The 23,887-nt window shown below is 45.8% G+C and overlaps 1 protein-coding gene across 1 annotated transcript in view; it reads right to left on the reverse strand.

Annotated features, from left to right (window-relative positions):
• The window catches only part of LOC120734014 (protein KIBRA-like), a 39,263-nt gene extending 16,320 nt beyond the window's left edge, over positions 1-22,943 (reverse strand). The window contains exons 1-8 of the mRNA XM_040032558.1: positions 22,690-22,943; positions 11,684-11,793; positions 11,181-11,384; positions 10,285-10,361; positions 9,413-9,492; positions 4,176-4,305; positions 523-669; positions 178-248 (exon numbers count right to left, since the gene is read on the reverse strand). Coding sequence (XP_039888492.1) covers positions 178-248; positions 523-669; positions 4,176-4,305; positions 9,413-9,492; positions 10,285-10,361; positions 11,181-11,384; positions 11,684-11,793; positions 22,690-22,808 — 938 coding nt within the window. The 5' untranslated portion in view covers positions 22,809-22,943. The remainder of the gene's footprint in view (positions 1-177; positions 249-522; positions 670-4,175; positions 4,306-9,412; positions 9,493-10,284; positions 10,362-11,180; positions 11,385-11,683; positions 11,794-22,689) is intronic.
• Between the last annotated feature and the right edge of the window lie 944 nt (positions 22,944-23,887).

Below are 23,887 nucleotides of genomic sequence, written 5' to 3' on the forward strand. Positions count from 1 at the left end.
CTTTAAATGCACCGCGACGTCTCGCTAGTTTGATTATTTCTCACATTTTTGTGCTGAAGATCAGACTTTTTCATCTCAGAGATTCTGAGGGGTTTCCTTCTAGTATCCACCTCCAGCCTCATCATTATCTAAGCTCTACCTTTGAATCAGCTGACAGTGTGAGAGACAGACGGTTACCTTCTCTTGGCCTCCTCGTACTTCAGGCTCACACGAACCTTCTCGGCCAGTTTGTTGCTGCTGGTCATGAACTGAATGAAAACAAACGAAACAGCACGATGGAGGTTAAAACTCAACGTTTTACTGACAACACTCATTGAAAACTGTGGACAGTGTGAGATTCCACTTCCACTAATGTTCCACAACAACAGCGTTCGACCATCTTGACACACCAAAGAAGAAGAAAATAATAAAGAAACTAGCTGTGGAGTTATAAGTACACTGGATTATATTTGACAATTAATTATGGCGAACAGTCATAATCAACGAGTTCGTGCGCTGGACGCGCTCCGGCTCGGGGCTTACCTCGGCGGGGATGTCAGTCTGCGAGCTGGCGTCGGAGTAGAGCCGCGGGATGGACAGGTCGGAGTTTGCAAGCGAGGTGCTGCTGCCCCACAGCTCCTGCTGCGAGCCCGAGTCCAGCCGGAAGCCGTCCTTCAGCACCGCCAGTTTCTGCAGGAACACGAGACAAACAGAGGGCGCCGAAGGTCACAGCACGAACCGCAGCGAGGAAAGAGGCGCAGAATCACGACAGCATCGCAGAACGCTTAACAGCCACCATCATCATTATTGTTACTATTAGAAAAGTTTAAAACTTGCACATATATTAAGTGAATTACAATTTATATTTGTGACTTGTTACATTATTTCAGTATAAAAATCACAGAAATAAGACCATCGGATTCCACCTGCGTGAGGGTGTCAGTCAAATGTTTGTGAGCCCGACATTCCTTTCAAATGCTCTGACCTTTGCCCTCGAGTCGTATTCGATCATCGAGGAACTGAAGCTGAGAATCATTTATGAACTGCAGCCTGTTTGCACAGAGCCACTCAGTGAACGCCGCTCAGGGCAAAGGGCAGGCGTGAAGGAGCGACTCCTGAAAGTGAAAAAGGAGACGCTGCTTCTGTGTTTGCGCTGCAGCCGCCAAAGCCGCCGCGTTCCCTTTCATCTTTACGACCACGATGAAGTCTGCGGTTGGTTTTGAAGTGTGCTGAGGATTGCAGCTTATCCCTGCTTTTATATGGAGCAGAAAAATAACACTACACCTCCATCATTACAGCATTTACAGTCCCACAGTTTTATCTGCAGCTCCATTAACGCGTGAAACGCTTTAAATCAGCTTCTCTGCAGATCTGTCAGCTGAATGTTGGCGCTACCAAATCTCCAGTTTAACCAGCTCCCGAAGGCGTTGGACTGGATTCAGATGTGGGGACTGAGGAGGTCACTGATCTCCTGCCCCGTCCTCCTGCAATCAGCCGTGGAGAGCCGAGAACAAACCAACACGACCGGACGACTGGGCGGGACTGAGGTATCCAACGAGTGCCAGGTTACACAGAGCGGTTCAGGCGAGTGTGGCCTGTCAGTGGTATCACTTCCTTCATCCTCCAGGACCTGCATACTCTCCCCACATGAGGCCGAGCATTGTGGTGCAGCTGGAGGAACCCAGGACCCACTGCACCAGCGTGGGATCTCCATGGACCTGCCTCCCCAGACCTTCACCGATCCACCAAACCGGTCACGCTGAACGACGGTACAGGCAGCGGAGCGTTCTGCAGACCCTCCCACGTCTGACACATGTGCTCAGGGTGTGGCCTCTGCAGGGTCCAGGTCACCTCACGCTAACAGCAGCGAAAAGACATCAGTGTGAAACTGTCCCTGTGGGGTTGGTGTCATCATTGCCTCTCTGGTGCACCTTGTTAACGTCATTCAGGCCAAAGCAGCTGAACCTGATCAACACCCCCCTCTGATACTAACTGATGACATCAGACTTCATGCAGTACTCCGATAGAACAGGGTTCCTTTAATATTTCTGTATATACTCATATTCAGAAATAAATGTGTGGTTGTTGACATGCAGATATACGATGTGAACACACAGGAACAGACAGCCTGACAGACGGAGCTGTCAGCTGCAGATGGTAGAGGGGGAGGAGGAGGGAGACGGACAGAAGGAGGAAGGCAGCAGATTATTTATTATTGAAGACACTTTCCTCCTCCTACCTCCGAAGCAATCTGCAGTCACAGCACACCTGACGGTTTCCATCTTTATGTGCGTCGCAGTGAATTTTTACAATGATGCACTTCAAATGCAGACGGACGGCAGACGCACACGTCTGCACCCTCAGCTCCGTAAATTACCACCGCATACGTTTTCAAGTCGTTGCATCAGAGCCCAAAAAACGACACATCAAACACTCAAAGTTCGTCTCAGTGCACACCTGTAAACAAACCCTCATCCTCTTCATGCAACTTTAATCCCCCTGCAGCCGTGGAGGAAATATGGACGAGTTAATGCTGTAATGAAAGGACGTGGAGGAGCGAAGGGGTGCCGGGAGATACCGGCTGTAGGTCGCCATGAGGCCGCCATTCATGCAAAACAGAGAGCTGCAAACTGAAGCTGCGGGAGAAGAAAAGCAGACCGAGCGGCCTTTAAACGGCTCGACACACATGACGGCCTGCAGGCTTTTTAAAAGTCACTTCAGCGTGAGTCACTGTGTACATAAGATACAGTACATGAAAACAAGATAACAGAGAGCCTGGAGCTGAACACAAGCTACACTTCAGGACTCGAAACCTCTTTAAAAATGCCTTAGATTAAAATTAGGATCAACTTTTTGTGCAAACACTGATACCAGTTTAATATTAACAGCGAGGAAGAATGAAAGCTTTGTTCACGTTAACGATAATTAAACACATCCGTTTGCTCCTCGAGCATTTCAGCAGCAGCTTTAACCACCGACTTCTCCTCGAGTCAACCGAGCTTTCCATCTCTGTAATCCAGCCCGCCGTCTTCTTTTTACCTTCAGGTTCCTGTCGCCGTTATCACCCCGGTCCCGTGGTCACCAACGGGTGGATCGCGGTCCAGATCTGGACGCAGGCGCCCATCTTTACGGGCCCAAGTTATTTTAATCTTTTGTCTTTAAGTTGGTGTACGTACAGACGAAACACAGACCGATGCTTTCTGTGTCCATGTGATGCTGCTCGGCCAATCACATCAATTACAGAGTGAAAACAGAAAAACAGGAAGCAGCTGAGCTAGTTCACCGTAAATGCATCTGATGGAATGAATAAAACCTTAGAGGAGCCTCTCCTCATCATTTAAATGTATGTTCTTTGTTGTATTTGACAGCTCGACTGCACGCAGACACTGAATTCTTTAAGGCTGTTTTTCTCTAACCGGACCTCCTTAAATCGTAGCTGGATCCCCTTCCTTTGGCCGATCTGGGTCTAACCCTCAGACGCTTGTATTTTTAATGCTTTACGTGAGCGCTGATGTTTCGTACCAGCCCGACGTTGCCTCGCGGTTTTAACGGCGTCAGTCTCCCCCACTCAAAACCTGTCGCGATGACGTAAACAGCTGCACCGCAGACGTTCAGACGTTCTCTTACAGAGTGAGAAATGCCAATCACGTTACTGCGATACAGAATGACACCTGATCGTTTTTTTATCGATGCCTTTGACTGAACTCACACGGCGTCTGCTCCACGAACACTTTAAGACCATCGCCTCTGTCCTCGTCATCATGTGACACACGTGCACAGCTGTAAGATGAACATACACGATGCTCCCAGCTCGTCTAAACTGAACTCAAACCTTTAACCAAGCCAAGCAAGGTCCTGCGTCCAAAAGTTCAGCTGCACATTAACATCGAGTGCCCTCCTGTCGATGAACGAAAGGAGGAAGAAAGACGATCCAAACGCCGGCGTGAAGCACATAGAGTCAAGGTAGCTCTGTGGTTTTATTTTGAAAGGTCACGCTCTGCTGAAACATCCTCACAGCTGTCTGATGTTTTTAACCGTTTATTGGTCCAAACTGCTTCTTCACGCAGGTCGAGGTAGATTTATCATCTCTCCAGACGTCCCAGAGTAACTGTTAAGTCTTAAATAAGCCATAAATTACACGTGAAGCCTGCTGAGAGTGTAAATGTGAGAAGTCCAGGCTTCCAACCCAGGTTTACCTGCATGAGCTCCTGCTTCTCCTTCTCCCCGGAGCTGATGGCGTCGCGGATGGAGCGCACCTCGCTGAGGATGGCCTGGGCCTCCTGCAGCCTGTAACCGGACGGGCTGTTGGACACCTTCTGGTCGATCCTGGAGGAGGAAGAGAAAGAGGAGGAGGTCAGTTAGGATTCAGATTGAAAACCAAGTGAGCAGATGTTTGTTCACTTAGCGGCGCTTTGATACAGGGCCAGAGGAAGCTGCTCAGCGCGAGCACGTCACTCAGCAGTCTTCTCACCTTCGTGGTTTCCAGTAAAAACACGTCATTCAACATCTATCGGCTCTGACTTTTTACTCTTTGTGGCGGAGCGATACACATCGAGTGTAAATGTCAGGGACGAGGTTTGGATTCCACTCATGACTGTAAATCGAGCTCCGATGAACCGAGCTTTGATTTTTCCCCCAGTTTCAGGTACGTCGCGCCCCACAGGTGACCTCAAATGAGTCAGAACTGAGGAAGCCGACAGGGCCGCGTTCTGACATTAAATCGGGATAATTGTGTGGAAATACGGTCAGGATGTTCTCCCACAGCCGTCCTTTCTCACAGGCATCACAAGCTCAAACACATCCTTACTGCCCTGCAAAAAATACCATTTACTACGCCATAAATGTGCAACAGTCTTGTATAATTTAGATGGATTCATGAATCCCACGCCTTGTTTCAGATTAAAAGACTCTTCCAGCTCTACTGGTGAACTCATAACTGTCACTGGTATGAATGAGTCACCAGTTTATCAGCCAACGTGTAATCAGGCTGTTGACTACATCAAACCCTCTGCAGGAAATGGTGTGCGGTTTAGGCGCAGGAGCGTCGACCTGGACAGACACGCACGCGCCTCCGGTGGCCGGTCTCTGAATCTCTCAGGGAGGCGGATGAGGTCCAAGCTTCGCCTCGCTGGGTTTTTATTTGTTTCTGTTTGTTTTGCTGTGAAACAGCTGATGGGACAGATGTTTTCAGGACGCGAGTGAGTGTTTAATCCCTCCTCTAATCGGCCCACAGACCTTTCAAATATGATGGATGATTTATTCTATATTTTAATGAGAAATTAAAAATAACAACACGCTCAGTCGTGGTTGATATTTAAAAAACCGAGCAGTCAGTGGAACGTGTCAGTAATTCCAACTCTAACTACGACGAGGGTCGACTGCTTGTTCAGGTGAGACGCAGGATCCCTGTCACGGCTGCCAGTGCAGCTTGGCTGCGCTCGGAGGCGGCGGCAGCAGCCGTGTAAAGCCCGTCATCGTTAAGTCATGCATGCATCTGAACAACCGGCCCGTCCACATTCTTCAGAGAGGGAAGAGGGGAGGGAGGATCGGGCCGAGAGGGAGCGAGCGAGAGAGGGACAAAACAAGGTAGAGCAGGAATGAGGAAGCGAGCAGGGAGGGAGGCACTTGTCTGTAACAGGCCGAGGGGACGAGTAATCCTCTGAAATCCCTCTCAGACATGGACTCATGTTCACTGAAAGCAGCGCTTCAGATCTAAACGTGCACACACACACACACACACACATATATATATAATTTATACAGGAGAGGAGTGTTTGCTGAAGTGGGAGGTGCCCTCTGGGTTTTTATGGTCGAGGGAGGTCACCTGGACCTGGTCATCAGCAGGTCCTGCTCCCGTTTGGGTAAACACGCCTGACACATGTGACCTCAGACTCACGTCCGCACTGAAACCCGCAACTTTAAGGCTGATTCACGGTCACGAGCACGTTTGACCCCGCGTCCTGTCAGACGAGGGCGGGCAGCTCATGAAAATCACTGCGCTTGGTAAGTAGTGTAGTATATTAATCAGCTGTAATCTTTAGGCTCCACCTTTAATACCAAATATAACAACACGTACTTCAATTTACTGAACAGCCATTTATCAATAAACTGAACACATGTATTCAGATTAATCACTTCGTATATTTGGACTATTCTCCTTTCAGCTCAGTGTGAAGCTGAAACATCGATAAAGGTTTAAATTAATCTCTGTCTAATTTACAATCGCAGGCACATCTGCGAGGTTTCCCTCCATGTTAACAGATTATATTATAATCCTCTACGAGAGCAGGGATGTTGGGCACCTGTCACATCAGTCCTGCCACTTTGTCTCAGCCGGTCTCTGTATTATGACAGACTGGATCAAAGAGCGGTCGCAGACCTGCTGCCGTCTACAACATCCTGGACTTCATTGCATACAGTGTCTGTTTTCCTGAGTGTGCCTGAAGTGTTCAGAAGAAATCAAATCTTTTTCCTTCGTGCTAAAATATGTGATTTCACGTCAAAACGATCCCAGTCCAGTGTTTTTCTCCTTTAAACATCCAGATTTGTGTGTAATGTTGATGTTTGATGGGACAGCCTGGTTGTTGAATTTGTGGGGAATGCTTTACTGCATCTGTGGTTACAATACTTGCTTGGATTTGATGCATTTATACGTTAGAGCTTGTGCAGGAGCTACAGGTGGATCTGCTGCGAGGCCTCGTTTCCATTTTTCAGAGCGCGGTCCAATGAACGAAGCTAAACTCAAGTCCCGGGAAGCCTGCGTTTACTTTTGGGTTTACATTTTTCCCTCTTTTTTTGCTCGTAAACTTTCACTCTCGTGTGCGGCAGTGAAAACTTATCAGGAGCCGAGCATGTGGCTGCATTCCAGTCTGAGCCGGGGGGGGGGGGGGGATTGGCTGTCCGGACGCCGTCTGCGTAGCGAGTGGAGCGGGAGGGGAAAGTCGCGGAGGAATGCCGTCCGACCGCTCGCTCTTTAATCCTCCTGACACTCTCACTGTGCCGTGAGGGGCAAGACAAACAGACCCAACATTCCTGTTCGCACACAGAGGGAAAAAAGCCTCGGCCACTTTAAGTTCATATTCGGAGGGGTGGAAGCAGGTCAGAGGCGAGCGCTCACATCCGCATTGTTCCCGATAGAGTTTAACGATCAGAAGGAATGTGTGATATCAGCCGAGGCGATAAGCGGCGGCTCGTTTACACCACTTCAATCTCCACTTTCACGTTTACAGTTAGACACACACACACACACACACACACACACACACACACACACACACACACACACAGGGGCAAATTCCAAACATATCGCTTCAGTGTGATGCAGACAACAGAGGAGAGCACGGCGACGATATCGGTCAGAATCTGACACGTTCATGAATTCATGTGACGTGTTTTTCTGATTCTCCTGATCTCAGCTAGAAGACGCTTGTGTTCATTTTATTTATTTATTTTATTTTTTTTCAGTTTATTCATTTTTATTGTTGCCCGTTTTGTTTTCTTGCCGTAGCTCAAGTGCTTCGAATGTAGGGATGGGTGTCGAAACCCGGTTCTTGTTGAGAACCGGTTCCCACTGTTTCAGTTCCTTGGAGTTGTTTGCCATTTTTGCAAACGATTCCCTTATCGATTCCAGTCGCCCCGAATGACGTCACCACGTTGCGGAGCGTCATTTACCTGGCAGGAAACACGGCGGCTCAAACGCTCAAAAGTTTGGTTATACTTTACGAGAACGGATGACAACAGGACAACTTGCAATACTTGCAAAGTAGATATTTCATTTAAGGGAGGAAACACTACGAATATGCAAAAGCATTTGCTCACAAAAAACACGTGATGACCTTAAATGAATGTCATGTTTTTAATTCCGCTCGACTCGTGAATCTCAACCCAGCAGCAGCGGGAACGTTTGCACGTCCTCTCCCGTTAATGCGGCAGGTAAATAATCAACTAACAGTGCATATTATGTTAGCGCGATCTGCCTTATTACAAACCTGTTATTACTGTGCATTTAGGTGACCATCATGAGACAGAGTCTGGCTCAGATGCTGGCAGTTCTCGCTGCAGTCTACCGTTAGCGTCTCCTTTCAGGCCAGGATAGACGAATGTCACCGAGCAGAGACTCAGTTTGTGGTCAAAGGTTTGCACCCGTTTGCCACAGCAGATGATTTTCAGTAAGTGAATGTGTTTAATTGTAGGCAGGGACATTACTGGATATTCTTGTGTAATTGCTACTAAATAATTTATGTTATACTTTGTTACTGCTACAGAAGAATATTTATTTTATTATTTTACATTTACATTTTTTTTCCTGGGGACCCTGTGACACCCATTGAAGAGCCGTAGGCTGGATCTCTTAATATCTCACTGTTGGGTTTGTAAGGCCATGTTACCCCTAAATTTCTATCTTGTTCAAAGAGAAGATATAAAACAAAGTTCTAAGCTAATCGACCTTAGTGTTCTCCTTTTTTAAAAAGAGTTGATAAGAGAATCGAATCGTTAAACAGAATCGAAAATGGAATCAGAATCGTGAAAATCTTATCAGTACCCATCCCTATTCCAATGATAAAACTTTAATTTCAGACTTTTTTTCAGACTCTTGAACTGTTATTACTGCATAACAGTTTTTTTCCATCCATCGTGAAGCTTTTCCTCCCAGACCAGACATTTGTGTTAGTGTTGGATTTTTGAATTTTCTGGAATAAAACACAGGCTGTGGTTTACTCTGGATGAGGAACAGGAAGAATGCGAACGATAGCCCTGATGATCTGGGATCTACAGTAACCTGTGGTGAATGAGTTGTTTGTATGATAACCTGGTATAATATTCAAAACTGCACCTCAAAAAAGAAAAAGCCCTCCAGATTTCATCAAACAGGAATATTAATCCTGTGTTTGTTTGTGCCCGAAACGTCAACAAGAACTCGAGAACGGCTTCGGTCACACAATCTGAAATCCTTTTATTCCTCGTTCGGGACGTCACACCAGCTCTGAACAGCACAAACATGGCTGCGCTTGATTTTCAGCCACAGCATCAGTAAACTTCCTCTTTGGCTGACATGTCGATGCAAACCCAGAATGAAAAAGTGAAAACCTGCCCAACAAACTAATATCGAAACAGCTGAGCATTAATCTTTAGGACGTGGCTGCAGATTGTCTCTCCGGGTGGAATTAATCTACCTGTCTGCCCTTTAAACTGGGCTGTGAGACTGAGGGAAGGTCACACAAACACTTTCTATTCATGTCAGATTCTGACCGCCTCGCAAATTAAATAAGGAGCCGAAAAAGGTGAGGACCGAACCCCCCAGCCGGCTGCTCACGAGCCTGCCTGTCAGCACTGCCCTTCAGCGAGGAGGACGGACTCGCTTTGCACCCCTCTGGACTCCAGCAAGGCAATCGAGGTAACGCAGCAAGAAGACACGGGAAACTTCAAAACTCACTCTTTGAGCGTCTCGAAGCCTTGCTCTTTGTACAGCAGCTCCTGCTTCATACAGGCGAGGTCCCGCTTCAACTTGTTCACCTGAGAAGAGGCAGAGACAGGGTGAGGGTTAGAAACCAAACCTCCAGGACCAAAACGTCTTACATCTTTAAAAGTGGCTCACAAATATGGAGTTTAATGCTTCAGAGCAGCTGAGCTCTGTGTGTTACCCTACAGGTGTTTAAACAAGACATTTCAGACAGTTTTTTCTACTCTCAGATCTGTATGATGTCACAGAGAGGGGCTCTCTCTTCATGAGGGGCAACCAATCAGAAGAACGTTGGCTTAAAAGTAGTTGGAGTGAAGGCGACATGGTGTGTATCAAAGGGAGCCCAGTATCAGGCAAATAAGGATCATTCTGAACCGCGAGTCATGCAAAGCGGCTCTAAAAGAGTCCAAAACATCTCACGTGGAAAGAATGAGTTTGGTATGTGGTCGTGCTGCTTTGAACAAATTAAAATGCTGACTATGTGGGGGGGCGTGGCCAGAGTTCGACTCAGGTGACTCTTCAAGTGCATAGTTGATCCACAGCCAGGAGGTGTGTGTGTGACGCTCTTTGTTTTTCCCCTTTCAAGATGAACAACAGCAGGGTTTACACCAGCCTAGGAGGCCAGAAAGCTCAACACCCCCACCCTGCAGCGAAGCGCCCGGCAGCCCGCAGTGCCCGCCGGCCGTTAACGTGTAAACTGTTCACTAATCAAAGCAGGTGGGTCGTCCTCTGCTGTAGGTAAATGTGACTCCGTGCTCTCTCTCACCTTATTTTCCTAATGTTTGTTTACATGCCTGCAGGCTCAGCTGACGTTATGCCTCCTATTTGGACGGAGGTGGTCTTACCCGACTTTTGGCCGTGGATATCTCGGCTTTGAGGATGTCCGGGTCGTACTTGCTGGAAGAGGACGATCTGGAATTCACTGTGGAAAGAACGGGACGTTAGACGTTAGAGAGGCTGTGATTTCAGCTTCAGGCTGAGGCCGAAGCATTTGGTACAGTCTCAGTGAGGAAAGCTCTGCTGAATTAGTTTTTAACAGAAAAGCTGAAAACCCCAAAAAATTATAAAGACAGAATTTATTTATTTTTTAAATGTGACAATGTACAGATTAATAAAACGTTATTTTACTCTTTTTACTTTTATTGGACTATATTTATTAAATATTTGTATTTTTATTCTGAATTTGAATGCATTTTTAATTTCAATTTTTTTATTTTTAAAAATATTTTCATTTTTTATTTTTTATATCTTGATAAATATTTTTATTTTACTTTTACTTGTTTGTTTTTATGTTAACTTTATTGATATATTTATTTGAAAATTTAAAAAAAAAATCTTTTTTCAAATTAAGGAATTGTTTTTACATTTTAAAGTACATTTTATTATTTATTATTTATTTATTAATTTATTAATTCCCATTTTTATTTTTAATAGTTTCTTAATTATTTATTTTATCTTTCTATATTCTTTTTATTATTTTCTTGTACTGACGACTGTTTCTGACACTTTTCTCACGATCACATGTATGAATGCATGATTACTGCTGTCACTGTCACACTGTGTGATGCCAGCAGAATTAGGCGTTCTTCCTCCTGCTCTCACATCAGTGTCGTCTGCAGACATCAGTCACAGACTCCTGCTGACCTCCTCTGTCCATCACATCGCAAACACAAAGAGGTCAGAGCTGATCTCTCGTGTAAAATCAGACAGACGGAGGTTTTTGATTTCGGCCGTCACTCACAGCTCGTCTGCGACGTGGACTTGTCCCTCCACGCGTCGTTGAGCTGGCGGTACTCCTGCTGTGCCAGGCGGAGCCTCTGCTCCTTCACCTGGTAGATCTCCTTCTGGGCGCTGAGCGCGTCGCTGGCCACGGCCAGGTAGTCCCGCAGCATGGCCTCCTGCTCCCGCTGCCACTGGGCCCGCGGGTCCTCCAGCTGGGTGCTCTCTGGAGGAAAACACGATGAAGAGGAAACATGAGCAGGAGTTCAAAGGTTGGAAGAGGCACAAAGCTTAAAAACCTTTTTTAGCTTTCTTTTGATGCAGCAGAGGAACTGATCACAGCTTCTTAATGTACAACAGAACAGAAAAGACTGTTACGACAGTGTAATTCAGCAGTGTCCCATAAACCTGCCGGTCCTTTGCTTCATGAAGCTGAGCCGCCTCCAAGCCTGAGCGAGAGGCTGACTGGTGCCTTAGCTCATTCACAGAGGAGGGAGAAACAGGATGATGAGGAGAGAAACTCACTGGTGTTGTGGTCGACATAGTACGCTCCGACGACAGGGTCGTACGCCTCCTCCCAGCCAACCGGCAGCTCGTCCCCGATGCAGTCGGCGAACGTCAGAGGCTTCGTCTGCCTGAGAAACAGAAAAAACAGAGTCAGAGCACAGAAAGCTCTTCATCACTCCTCATCATCAGGGCTGCCACAGATCCGGATGCAAAGGAGGGCAGTGACTCGCCTGTTTGCATGAGTTCTACATGTTTTTGTGTTGCCCGCTCGATGTTTAAGATCGAGTCCATTAAAGCTGTTTATTTGGAAACGCGTCCAAATCAAACCCAAACATTCAAACCCTGCTGAATGAACCCACTCAAACACTGTTTTTATCCCCACTCGCTCTCTGTGTGAAAGCTTCTTCAGCAGCAGGAGGAGGAGGAGGAGGAGGGGGATAGGAGAAAGGCTGGGTGTGTAGGGGGGTGGTCCCTGTCACTCATCACAATAGGAGGAAACCGACCCGCCACATTCCACAGGCGGTGGTGACGCATCGCCTGGAGGTTTCCGGGGCAACCTCTCGACCTTAAAGCGCCTTGGCTGACATTAAATATTAAAAATCCCACGTGGACTCATAACAACCACGTTACCGTGTCATATTCTCCACTTCACAGTCCTGCTGTGCGTGAACTGATCTCAGGACATCAACCAGAGGAAAGCTGGGACTTTTTTATTAAATGCCCACTGAAGACTCATTTTATTTTTTATATTACTCCTACACGACATCTTTAGAAAGCGATTTATAATTTAATTTTGAAATTATATTAACTATATGGAAATGGATGGAAACGAAGGATGCGCCTCCATCTGAGCCGTATTTGTATTTATAGCTTTGCCAGCTTGTCCCCTGCTCTCGGCCTCGCTGTGTGTGCACCTCCTCGCACACAGAGTGGAGCAGGCTTGACTTCAAAGTAAAAGTCGTGCTTTACTGCTGAAACGACACATTTCAAAAAGCCTCAACTTTTACTTTGACGGTCTCCGTTTACAGTTTGCATCACTCTTAGTTTCACAGCTGCTTCATCAGCGGTAACCTGCGAGTAAGCAAAGCACACAGGTCTTTGTCTCAGTACGAGTACCTCTATGTGATCATGTTTCCTCCAGAAACCGCTCGCCAACCATTTTTGATCGTTGCCTCGCCAAATGGTTGCTAAGCACTCACTGTGTGGCTTAAGTTTCTACTTCCCATGTCTATGAGTCTGCAAGGGTCCGAGTGATGTAAATTTGACCATCAGACAGCGGGCACAGGGGTTTATATGGATGCCATGTGCCTGTTTTGGTGGTCGCGCACACTCGTCCACAGGCAGAGTCCACAGAAGTACAACCGGAATGACCGAGTGTAATCAAGGCTGTAACAACGACTTCTAACTTAAGTGCAACAAAAGCTTCCAAACAAGTGTTTGGCACATAAGAGCTCGAACGAGCGGGACAGAAGCCGAGAGTCAGCTGTGATTTTCAGTCACGTCGACACGCTCAAAAAACCAAAGCTGCTGAGTGAAAAAACTCCACACTGTTCGTCCTTTTAATGCCAACTTCCTCCGTCCTGTTTCAGATCTCCTGCTGCTGACGTGAGCTGAACAGATCCACACCCGATCCAGCTGGACTCAGAACCCAAACACTGGATCGTGTCCATAGTTTCTGCTTCTTTGTACTAACAGTACTCATCTTTTTATATATAATTCACAATGTTCACCACATGTTTGGTGAATGGATAACTAAAAGTGAATACTTTCAAAACAGAGTAAACTGAATATTAATCTGTTTTTTTATGGTTTATATTTTCAGAGATGTTGACATGTTAGCCACAACTTAGAGTGAGTTTGACCCCCGTGGCTCACGTCATCCAAATATGAGAAGCTGAAAATCCACATCCATAAATGATGCTGCCCTCGTTTTCCTCACTTTAAGGTTTCATTTTGTTTAGATACAGAAACTCAAACACATCATCCCAGCGTGCCAATTATCAGTCGACAAAAAAGCCTTGTGTGTGTGTGTGTGTGTGTGTTTAAAAGCATTTGGATGTGTCTGTGTGCTAAGCTTTGTCCAGACAAACACACAGATGTATGAAATCTGCCCTCGCTGATTCCGAGGCTTGTCGCTAGCGTTTCTTTTCAGCGTTCCTTCGTTATGTCGTGACTGCAGATAAACTCGGAGTCGGCTCACTGCTGACGGCAGAAACTGAACTGGGTCCTTTTTCATCTGATGAATAATGAAAGGGGCCCGGAGAAGACCCCCTCAGCTCAGCTCTAAATTTAGCCGGGGAAGACGGAGAGGCTGCTGATCCCAGAGAGAGCCGGCAGTCCGGCCGGCCGGCAGCTCAGGTATCCCATTATTTGATTCCTCTCTTTCTGTTTCCTCCCACCGGCTAAATCCTATCTTCTGATCGTCGAGGGGAGTCGCTAACATAGTCGCTCTCCGTCACAGTTTCCCCTCACAGTGGCGGACCAGCTGGCAGCGGTGGCGACGGCCTTCGTTTCACCGTCAGTCAATCAAATGGTGCTTGTAGTGCTTCTCGCATGCTTCACTGCATCAGCGCTCAAACCGCCTGCAACGGCCAAGGGAGCAGATCAAAAACAAGCCACAGTGAGCGTAAACAAGCGTGCCGATAATACCTCAACAATGAGACGTGTTCAGCCATGTGTGTTTGGAACGTTACTGTCCAAAATCAACAAAATCTAAATCCAGCACACTTTAAGAAGTCCTCACACGCCACAGCGTGAAGGTGAACACCTCGGGTATGTGTGTTCACGTGTTTTTACTTTAGATGACAGGAAAATTTAAAAAAGGCAACTTTCTCCTGAGTGGGATCCCCAAGATGACCATATTAGGGATATCCTCTCTCTATGACATCATACAGATCCAAGAGTAGAAAAAAATTGTCTGAAGCGGAGTGTTTCGATCAGGCTTGCAGGGGCCTGGAGCTGGAAGAGGAAACCTGTTGTCACACAGCTCACCTGCAGGGCTGCCAGTCATCCATGTGGATGCTGGTTTCTACTTCAGACCAGTCGAGCATTACTGAGCTAAATCTCCATTTACAGGGCGCTTCTGAGCGTGGAAATCACGCAAGATTACACATTTAATGCACCGCTGCCATTAGAGAAGCAGTAAACTGTTATTTTCTTTGCACTTACAGATTTTAAAACTACACCCTGTGAGTTTGGGCGTAAGCGGCAGGATTCAGAGGGGATAATGCTGGAGTCGCCAGCCCCACCACAAAAAAAGTGTTAAATGCACCAATTACAGGACTTTTAGCGTCACATGAAAGGCTGCACATTTTTGAGCTCACACGAGACTCAAAGAAGAAGCATAAAAGTCATTCTGGTGACGTTCTGGTCAAAAATGAATTTGCAGTCTAACAAAAGTGGTTGAAAACCTGATACGAGTACGTGCACCCCCCCACGCTCAGGTTTCACATACCAAGGTAAACACTGAGCCGAGCCTCGGCGCTCTGATGCAAACTGACAAAACGAGAGGCAGAGTGCAAACACACAGGGCGGCGAGCTGCATAGCTGAGCGGTGAGTCAGGCGGCGTGCAAATTCCTCAGGTTGAGTTATGAGGCTTCAAACCAGTTCATAGCTGCTCAAGGTCCAACTGTAAAACACCCTCACCACATCACAGCCATAAAGCTCCACCAACAGATAACCGGTGGATTCATTACCGAGACGGCCTGCCCCGTGTCACCCACCTCATACCTGCGTTATCTGACCAATAACATTCCTTTGTTCTGATGACACACGTTCAGGGCCAGCAGCAAAGACCTGACGCGGCAGTCTGGACAGTTTATAAGCACTTTCCTCATTCTTTGAGTCTCGAGGTGTAAAACCTCCCGCTGAGAGCGAGAGGTTGTTGACTGTACAAGAAGAAGAGCGAATGATACGTTTGAATTTGGACTCCACATCCCGGTCATCCAAACCTGTACGCCGGCTAAAGCCGCAGACCTTGGGCTGTGGAGCCCGCTGACCTCGATAGATGGGTTTCGCTTCCCAACAGATGACGCAGTTTTGTGAAAAAAAATGCATTTTTGCTTTTAAAGCTCAGTGAAAACCCGCGTCGACCAGTTTACCGCCCCAGAAAAGCAGGTGCTGCGTTCAAACTTTGGGCGCCTGCAGAAGACTCAAGGTCTGCATCGTCCAAACTCTGACCTCGTCGTGTCCTTCAAGGTACTCAAACTGATTACAAACCGTTTCTTTATAAAGGAAAGCAACGTAATTCAAAATGAATCAAATGACATCCAAACATTTTTCAGCGTGGTTTGAATCCACGAGGACAAAATGACACATGTGTAACCGCATCTGTGTTTTAAACCCCGTCACACACTCAACACCCCGGGTACACTGAGCCGTCACCCAACATCAGCTGCAGGTGTTGTTTCATACATTGAAACAGCCATCTTTATTAGATTTCCCTTTACAGAATCATTTATTATATTGCAGTCACATTTTTAAGTTGACATTTTACCGTATTTTTAGCGATTTACTTATTTATTCCATTTATTTGAGCTCTAAATGGAGTAAAACTAACAATCACTCAAAAATGATTATTTTTTGTATTTTTTTTATCCAATTGATTAATTTTGTCTTCTGAGTTATTCTCCTTTTAATTATTTCAACTTAATTAATTCTTCTCAAGCCACAGTTTTGTTATTAGTTGGATATATGCTGCATATATACGTGTATCTTGAACATCGGGCCATCAGAACGTGGATTTTGACTGAATTTTCAGCTTTAATGATGACTAAAGACCTCGCACTGTTAAATATTGAAAACCGAGATCAGAATCAGGATGAGTGTCCATGGATGAGGATGAGTTTTCTCGTGTGAATTTGTGTTTAGTCTGGGACGTGTTTGTTTATGTTAAAATAAAAATCTAAAACAGAAATCCTGGTTCTGTTTTTTACTTGTTTTCTTCCCCTCGTTTCTTCCTTTCATTCAGGCTGAAGTTCTGCATAAACCGCTGCATGCTGAGCGAGCTTTAGAGCCCAAGGCCACCATTAAAATGGGACTGCACAATTCACAAATAGCCTTGTTAATTACAAAGAGCAGTTTTTATAGCTTCAGAATCAGGCCATAACAGCGCAGGAGGAAAGCACAGTGACAGAAAATAACAAATATTCCTGCACAGCTGCAGGTGGACTCCATATTCAAATACAGAGCATCAGCTAAGCTGCTGCTCGTGGTTTAAATACAGGACGAGTGTAAGAGATGCTCCGAGTGTGGAAATCAGACTCGCTGTCCGTCTTCATTCCTGACTACAATGGGAGGATTTACACATGACTGCAGCCTTCAATTCAAACCACCTCGTCCCCGAGTTTCCTTTACGAGAAACGATGCTGTAATCCAGAGCAAACATCGATGAGCGCATGAAGCGATACGGGAATGAGGGGGAAACCTGTTCGACGCTGCAGGAGTAAAAACAAACAGCGGAGAGGTCGTCCTTCCATTTGTGGGTCAGCCTTTAAGTTCACGCGGTGCACATTTCTGCTGTCAGGCGAACGCACGTCTGACAGCGGGAAGCGTTCCACCTTCGTTTCCTCTCCGTGTGAAGAAGTCAAAACACGTCATCTTCCAGGTGTTTGAACTCATCACAACAAGCTACACCCAACACACAAATACATCCTGTTCCAAAGTTTCACCCCATGAAGCCACACACCAACGCCGCGGGGCCTGAGGGCTCACGCTGGGTCTTTCCCAGAAGCATCAATCAGACACGTTAACCAAAATTAAGCCTTTAAAGCCGCCGCTAAGCTGAAAGTCCCTGAGCCACTGTTACCTACACATGTACACTCGGTACTCATTCAGAGGGTTTGCTTACATTTATTTACTTTTCCTCAAAACTGCTTTTGTATGTCCTCTAAATCTTCCAGCCTTTAAGCTTCTTTCTTTAACTCAAGTCATCCAAAGTTAATCATGAACAAGACGGAGGCAGGTGAAGGAGGAACTGGGTGACCTCCATCTAAAGAAGAAAGAGTGGGAAGCAGGGGTTTCTAATTCATAACTGCTGTAATTTTACAACATGAATAAAACCAACTCTTTAGATGAAGGAGGAGGAGGAGAAATGGCTCGTGAAAGCTTTTGTTTCTGCACCAGTCTGACCAAAGTAAAACCCTCTCATGCTTTGCTGAATAATAAGTCATGAGAGTCGCTGGTTACGCATTAAAACCAGCACGGAGCGGCGGTTAGATCCCGGTTTACAGTTTGCAGGGCCTCACGCTGCACTTTGACCCCGTGCACCTTGGCAGGCAGTGAAAGGGATTCAGATGAATCGGGCCTTTTGGTTGGCGGCTCTGCGAGCGCTCGGCCCCTCACGTTGTGTGTTTCAGGAATGCGCCTGTGTTGTTTTTTGTGGGTTTTTTTTAAATTCAGGACTTTTGTTTTCTTCTTTCTGCACTTTTAAGACTGTCGAGTGTAAAACACCAGAGGAGAAATTCTCCATTCCACCTTAAAACACACCAGCGACTGTGTGTTTGTTATCTCACCAGCAGCCCAAATAAGTGGAGGCTGACAACCGACGGTACGCTGACACCTGCAACAAATTCTCACTTCCTCTGCTGACTCATCTTGTTTTAATAAAAAACAGAAAAACCTGAAGATTTAAAAGATTTTTAAAAATTCCCAGCTGGTAACTTCGATCGCCTCCCGGCAGTTATTTTATAGACCGTGAGCTGACTTTGCCCTGTGTGATCAGTCTGGTTTTGTTCAGATTGGTGTTGGGGGGGTTTTCGCATAACTGCTCAAAAAGAACATGAAAGTGTCACCAGATCAATGTTTCTCACACTCGGATCTCTCTGGGAATCTGCCACAAGCCGTCGGGCAGCTACACCGCCCGTGAATAAAGACCTGGATGGGAAGCTTGACATCTGCAGAGATCCAGCTACAGGACAGGCAGCTAACTGTGGTTGCCTCCACCAAGGAAAAGCTTTGAATGAACTCTGATGAGACCCTGTAGGGGTTGTCAACTGTTAACAGTCCATTAACACTAATACATGCACGAGATCTTCATGGTCAACTTCAGGATTTGTTGGTGGAAAAATGGACAAAAAACCTGATAACATAGAAACTATGATTCTTCCAGGTGTTCTGTGTCAATGTCACATTTGACCCCCGACCTCCCCTAGAAGGTCACTATATTGATCTGCAAGTCAAAGTGATAACAATGCTACATAGAGCATTAAAGTTAAAGTTGTGTTTTTTTACTGCCATTTCTTATTCTGCTAACATGAAGTGATTCATGGGGGTTTCTAAATTATCACCTCATGTTGGACTTCTGACCTCTTCTTCAAGCTCAAATAAGGTCAAACCTCCATAAAATACCATGTCACATTTGACCTCTGACCTCACTTTTATATTTCCCATCTGGCTTTCCTTCAAGTTGACCTCATTGTGTTTTAGAGAAAGCAAGAGAAAGAAAGTGAGCTGTTTAGTTAGTGAATAAACTGTAGTATAATAATAATAATATATCACAAGTAGGGCTGGGCCAGCTCATACCGTTCACAGTAATACCGGTATAATGTTGGGCAACGATAAGAAAATGAAATATCGCGATAGAATTTGGGTAAAACGCACAGGCGCAGGGCCTTTGTTTTCATACGCACATGGCGGAAAAAGCATGGCAGCGACGGAGAATGAGAAGGGCGAGAGTGGATCGTTGAATGAAACTGATGAACCAGAACTGGTTTGTAAAAATGCTGCAGCTTCACTGGTGTGGAACTGGTTTGGCTTTCCCCCGTCAGATACACAACAAAGCACTATTTTTGGTAGCGCATGCTAGCGGGCCGTCGTTATTACCGTGTTGTTTGGGAAATACGGCGCACTTAAAATCAATTCTTTGATTTTTCTGAAAATCGACAGTGCCCCGTATAATCCCGTGTGCCTTATGTATGAACTCTGGTTGTGTTTACTGACCTCGAAACGATTTTATGTGCACGGCGCTCGAAAATCTGTCAAATGTTTCAGTACGACTTTGCTAAGCTACGAAGCCGCACCGCTTGATGGATTGTTGAAGCATTACGGCTATCGTAGGCGGAGCCTCGCGGAGTGATACGTACTGTGCTTCAACATGATATTACCGTATTGTGTGTGTATAACCTCTTAAGTTTTGTGGATATTATACATGGTTATGCTGAGGATGTGTCGGCCAGTTTCCACTGGAAACGCCTTTTGGTTAAACTGTCAGCGAGGAATTTGCACTGTTACATTTTTATATAACTTTAATGCAGATAGAAACAGCTGCTTGTTTAAGTGAAAATACATTGATGGTTTTTTTTTTTTTGCACTAATAAAGTTGTGGAGTTGTAAAGTATTTTGTCTCGTGTCACTTATATCGTCAGTTATATCGTTATCGCAAATTTCCAAATGTACATCATGATAAATATTTCTGGTCATATCGCCCTGCTCTAATCACAAGCTCAAGGTTCTTCATGTCCAGTTATTTAAAACTCCATGTTTGTGTAATCAAAGTAAACATCTGTCACGCGGCCCTTCACTGCATTACAAACTTCTGAAAGTTCATTTAAAAAGAACAAAGAAAACAAAGTGAATGTGTAAAAAAATACAGCGCTGTTCTCTTCAAAGCAAACGCCGCCCACAGAGCGAGAGGGTTGGTGGTGGTTTGCGCTCTCAGAGTGCTTCTTGTTTATTAGCTGTTATTTATTAGGCCGGTATGCGATTGGTTTGGCTTGTCTGTCTGGTTATTTACGTGCAGGACGTCTAAAGATTGCCAGAAAATGTTTTCAAACTGTTTTATTCACCGGAGTTTTTACTGAAACATAGCAGACATTCCTGGAATATCACATGCTTGGAAATTGTGGGAAAAATGTGAAGATTTCTGTTAAATGCGGTGAAACAGACTTCTGACGAATCAGGAACCATGCAGAGTCAGCCCCCCTCACCCCAGAGGCATTTTCTGAGTCCGTTTACTTACAGGAAACTTTATCAGAGGTTTGGAATTATTCTGGGAGTCAAATGTTCTTGATTAAGAAAAACGGGCAGACGTTAAAAGATGGAATCATCCTCATTTTAATCTGACAGCTGGAAGCACGACCACTTCTCAGACACAACGTGGTCAAATAAACTCAAAGCGGAGCTCAGCAGCAGTCAGAATACTCTTACTGATGATGGCCGCTGCCTCCTGTGTCTTCTGCTTTCTTGTAGTTCTAACTGGAAAATGTAGGAATCGGGAGTCGCACGCAGCAACCAACGTAAACCAAACACACTGGGGGGAAAGAATCCAGGTTCTGTCACCCGGAAAAGAAAAAAAAAATAACCCTTGAGATTTCCAGACATTAGGCATTAAAGGGATTTGGTGTCAAAGTCTGAGGGGTCTTAAGTGACTGGTAAGACTGAAAAACCCTGTATAAACCCACCCTCCCCTCTGCGCTGTGGTGATCTGAACATGCGAGTCGTTGTCACGCTCACCTCTTTAAGCCTATTACACTAATGGTTTCTACGAGAGAGGAGAAAAGAACAGGTAACACACCTCCACGCCTGACAGCAGGAATGTAAATGAGCAAACAAGAAAGCACCTCTGGCATCCTGAGCTGTGAGATACCCAAGGTTTTATGACAGGTTAACAAACTGAAGGAGGCTTTCTGCTCTGTGACACACTCAGCTCGAGGTTCCATCCTCAGATTATTCCCGAGAGAAGGAATGATTCCTCACGCAGAGGTAAACAGGTATTTGGAGTGAGTTATTTGGAGGAACCTCACTGGACTGGCTGTTCATTACTGACCCGTTTAATCATTAGCAAGATATCAAAAATCATCTACTACAAACACAAAATGACAAACCATCCAGAAGCCAAAAATAATAACGTTGCTAAAAAGTTATTTAAGAGCAGTCTAGGTGGTCTGATTAAACATTAATAAATGAACATGTTCAGGCTGCCAAGAGCTCAAAATACTTCACTAGCTTCCAGCTGCCTCACTGCAGCAATAAAAGCATGATTACAGGGTAAAAATGAACTTTTCCCATACTTATCAAAGATATATATGTACATAAAATGCATTCACTCTAATTTACAGATAATAATTCATACAGGTGATTGGCTTTCACTGCAATTAATTGATTACTGTGCACACCTGTGAGGCTGATTCATCAGGTAGCCATCACCTTCTGTTTCACCCACCTTGACTCCAGCAGCTACCCATTTCATTCACACCTCAGTCACACCAGCTGAAGACTACCCGGCAACCACCGTTGCTAGGGAATAACAAGTATTCCACCATCCAGCTGTGAGTGGTTGCTGTGAAACTGACTGGTCAGTGTTTCCCTGGTAACCAACAGTCGCTAGGGAAAAATAAAGTATTCCTGACCAGTTGGCGAGTAGTTTTGGGAGGTTGTATGCAATTGCTTGGTGGTTAGTTGGTGAGTGTTTCCAAATGAGTGGGCGTCCCTCCAAGCAAACTACAGGTGATCAAAGCAACCTCTGAGCCACCAAAGCAATCCCAAGGAGGATTTTGGTGCAGCACCCTCTTTGCAACCAATTTAAAACCAGGCACCAACCAGCAACCACTCTCCAACCAATCAGAGGTCTCTAGCTGTTGGCCAGCCACTGGGCAACTCTTTATTGGAAGGTTTCATACCAACTCTCCTCCATCACCTGCTACCACTTGATTTTACTATGATGTCTTATCAAATAACTTAATAAACAAATAAACCTGCCAGAAAACTGGGAACAAGGTCCCTAAAATCAGGCATTACTGGGATTAGTGTGACTGGCTTTTACCTGCGACAGCTCCCTAAATAAAAAAGCCTCTTCAGCAGGTTTAAATATTGCACATTAAATCCATATCAAGGTACTTCAGTGCAAACATGGTGTGGAACTCTGTGCTGACTTCATGAACAGACAACGATGTTTGGGCTAAAAGGCTCACACCTCCTCGTTTACCGCATGAATGGAGCCTTTAACACATCATGTATTTACATGTATGTGCTTTGACTATCTGCCAGAGGTCAAAGGTCGACGGCACCTGTCCTCGCGGAGTCCTACCTGTCTCTGGGGTCGATCCAGCTCGTGCACTGGTTAATGTGGTCAATGTAGTAAACTTTGCCATCAAAGTCTCTGGCTTCCTCCCAACCGTCAGGTAGTGGCCACTCCTTCCTCGGCATGTCAGGCGAGTCTCCATGTAATGAACTCCTCTCTACTCAGAATCATCGCGAAGAGATACCATCATCATCATCATCATCATCACCATCACAGTCAGACTCTACATCTGCAGTTAGTCCCAAATTCAGAGTCTGGCTGGATTAGGCCATGGTAAAAATCCATAATAATCCTCAGATTAACAATCAGACCCCTGAACAGGAGGAGGAGGAGGAGGAGGAGGGGTAAAAACAAACTGTTTCATCAGGCTGCACTTGTGCAACAATTCATCCCGGTTTGAGAGCCTCAAAGTATCCGTAACGTAAACACAGCAGCTGGAGGAGTGTCCAGGAACGGTCTGGAGTTTTCCCAGGTCCGCGGCAAACTTGAGGCGGCCTGGAAGAACTTTTTTCGGGATGATTATCCACGCTCCGCCGAACACGGACGGGGTCCTGCTGACGCCGGTGGTACTGCTGCTCGGGTTTAACGGAAACACACGGGGAGCCCCGTAGAAACCTCCAGATTAACAGAGCGCAGACTTAGAAAAGGGTGGAGCAGCAGCCAAAAACGTCCTCGCGTTCCCTTATAACACCCCCAAACCCGCAGAGCTGGGGCTCGGCTCCTCTCCGTGCCGACAGGCCACCATGTTTAGCCGCAGTAACCGACGCTATCCGCCAGACCTGCGGGACAGCGAATAGTTTCCGCCCGCAGCTGGGAGAAAGGAGAAAGTACCGAGAGAATCACAGCCGTTAAAAAAAAAATTCCGCTAAATAGCCGAAGACTTCTCTGTTATCCCGGAACAATCCTCCGGTGAAAAGCTGGGCAGAAGGGAGACTGCAGCAGTGGCAGCGGTGGCGGTAAAGTCTTCTTCGGTCCCGATGACTTCGCTCGAACCGATCAAGCTAACGGCAGCCACTCAACCCGACTTCCGGTTTCAAAATAAAATATTTGTTGACAAACTCCAGGACACAAAATAAGACTTCCGGGCAAAACAATTTCCGAAAAATACTTTTACTGATACCATGAGAAAAATATTGTTTTATAGCAGCAGGAAGAAGAATAAAATATACAGGGGTCTATGAATAACACAACATAGTAAAAGGCC

This window comes from Simochromis diagramma, unplaced genomic scaffold (genome assembly GCF_900408965.1).
Source record: "Simochromis diagramma unplaced genomic scaffold, fSimDia1.1 OVJJ01000216.1, whole genome shotgun sequence".
Lineage (NCBI taxonomy): Eukaryota > Metazoa > Chordata > Actinopteri > Cichliformes > Cichlidae > Simochromis > Simochromis diagramma.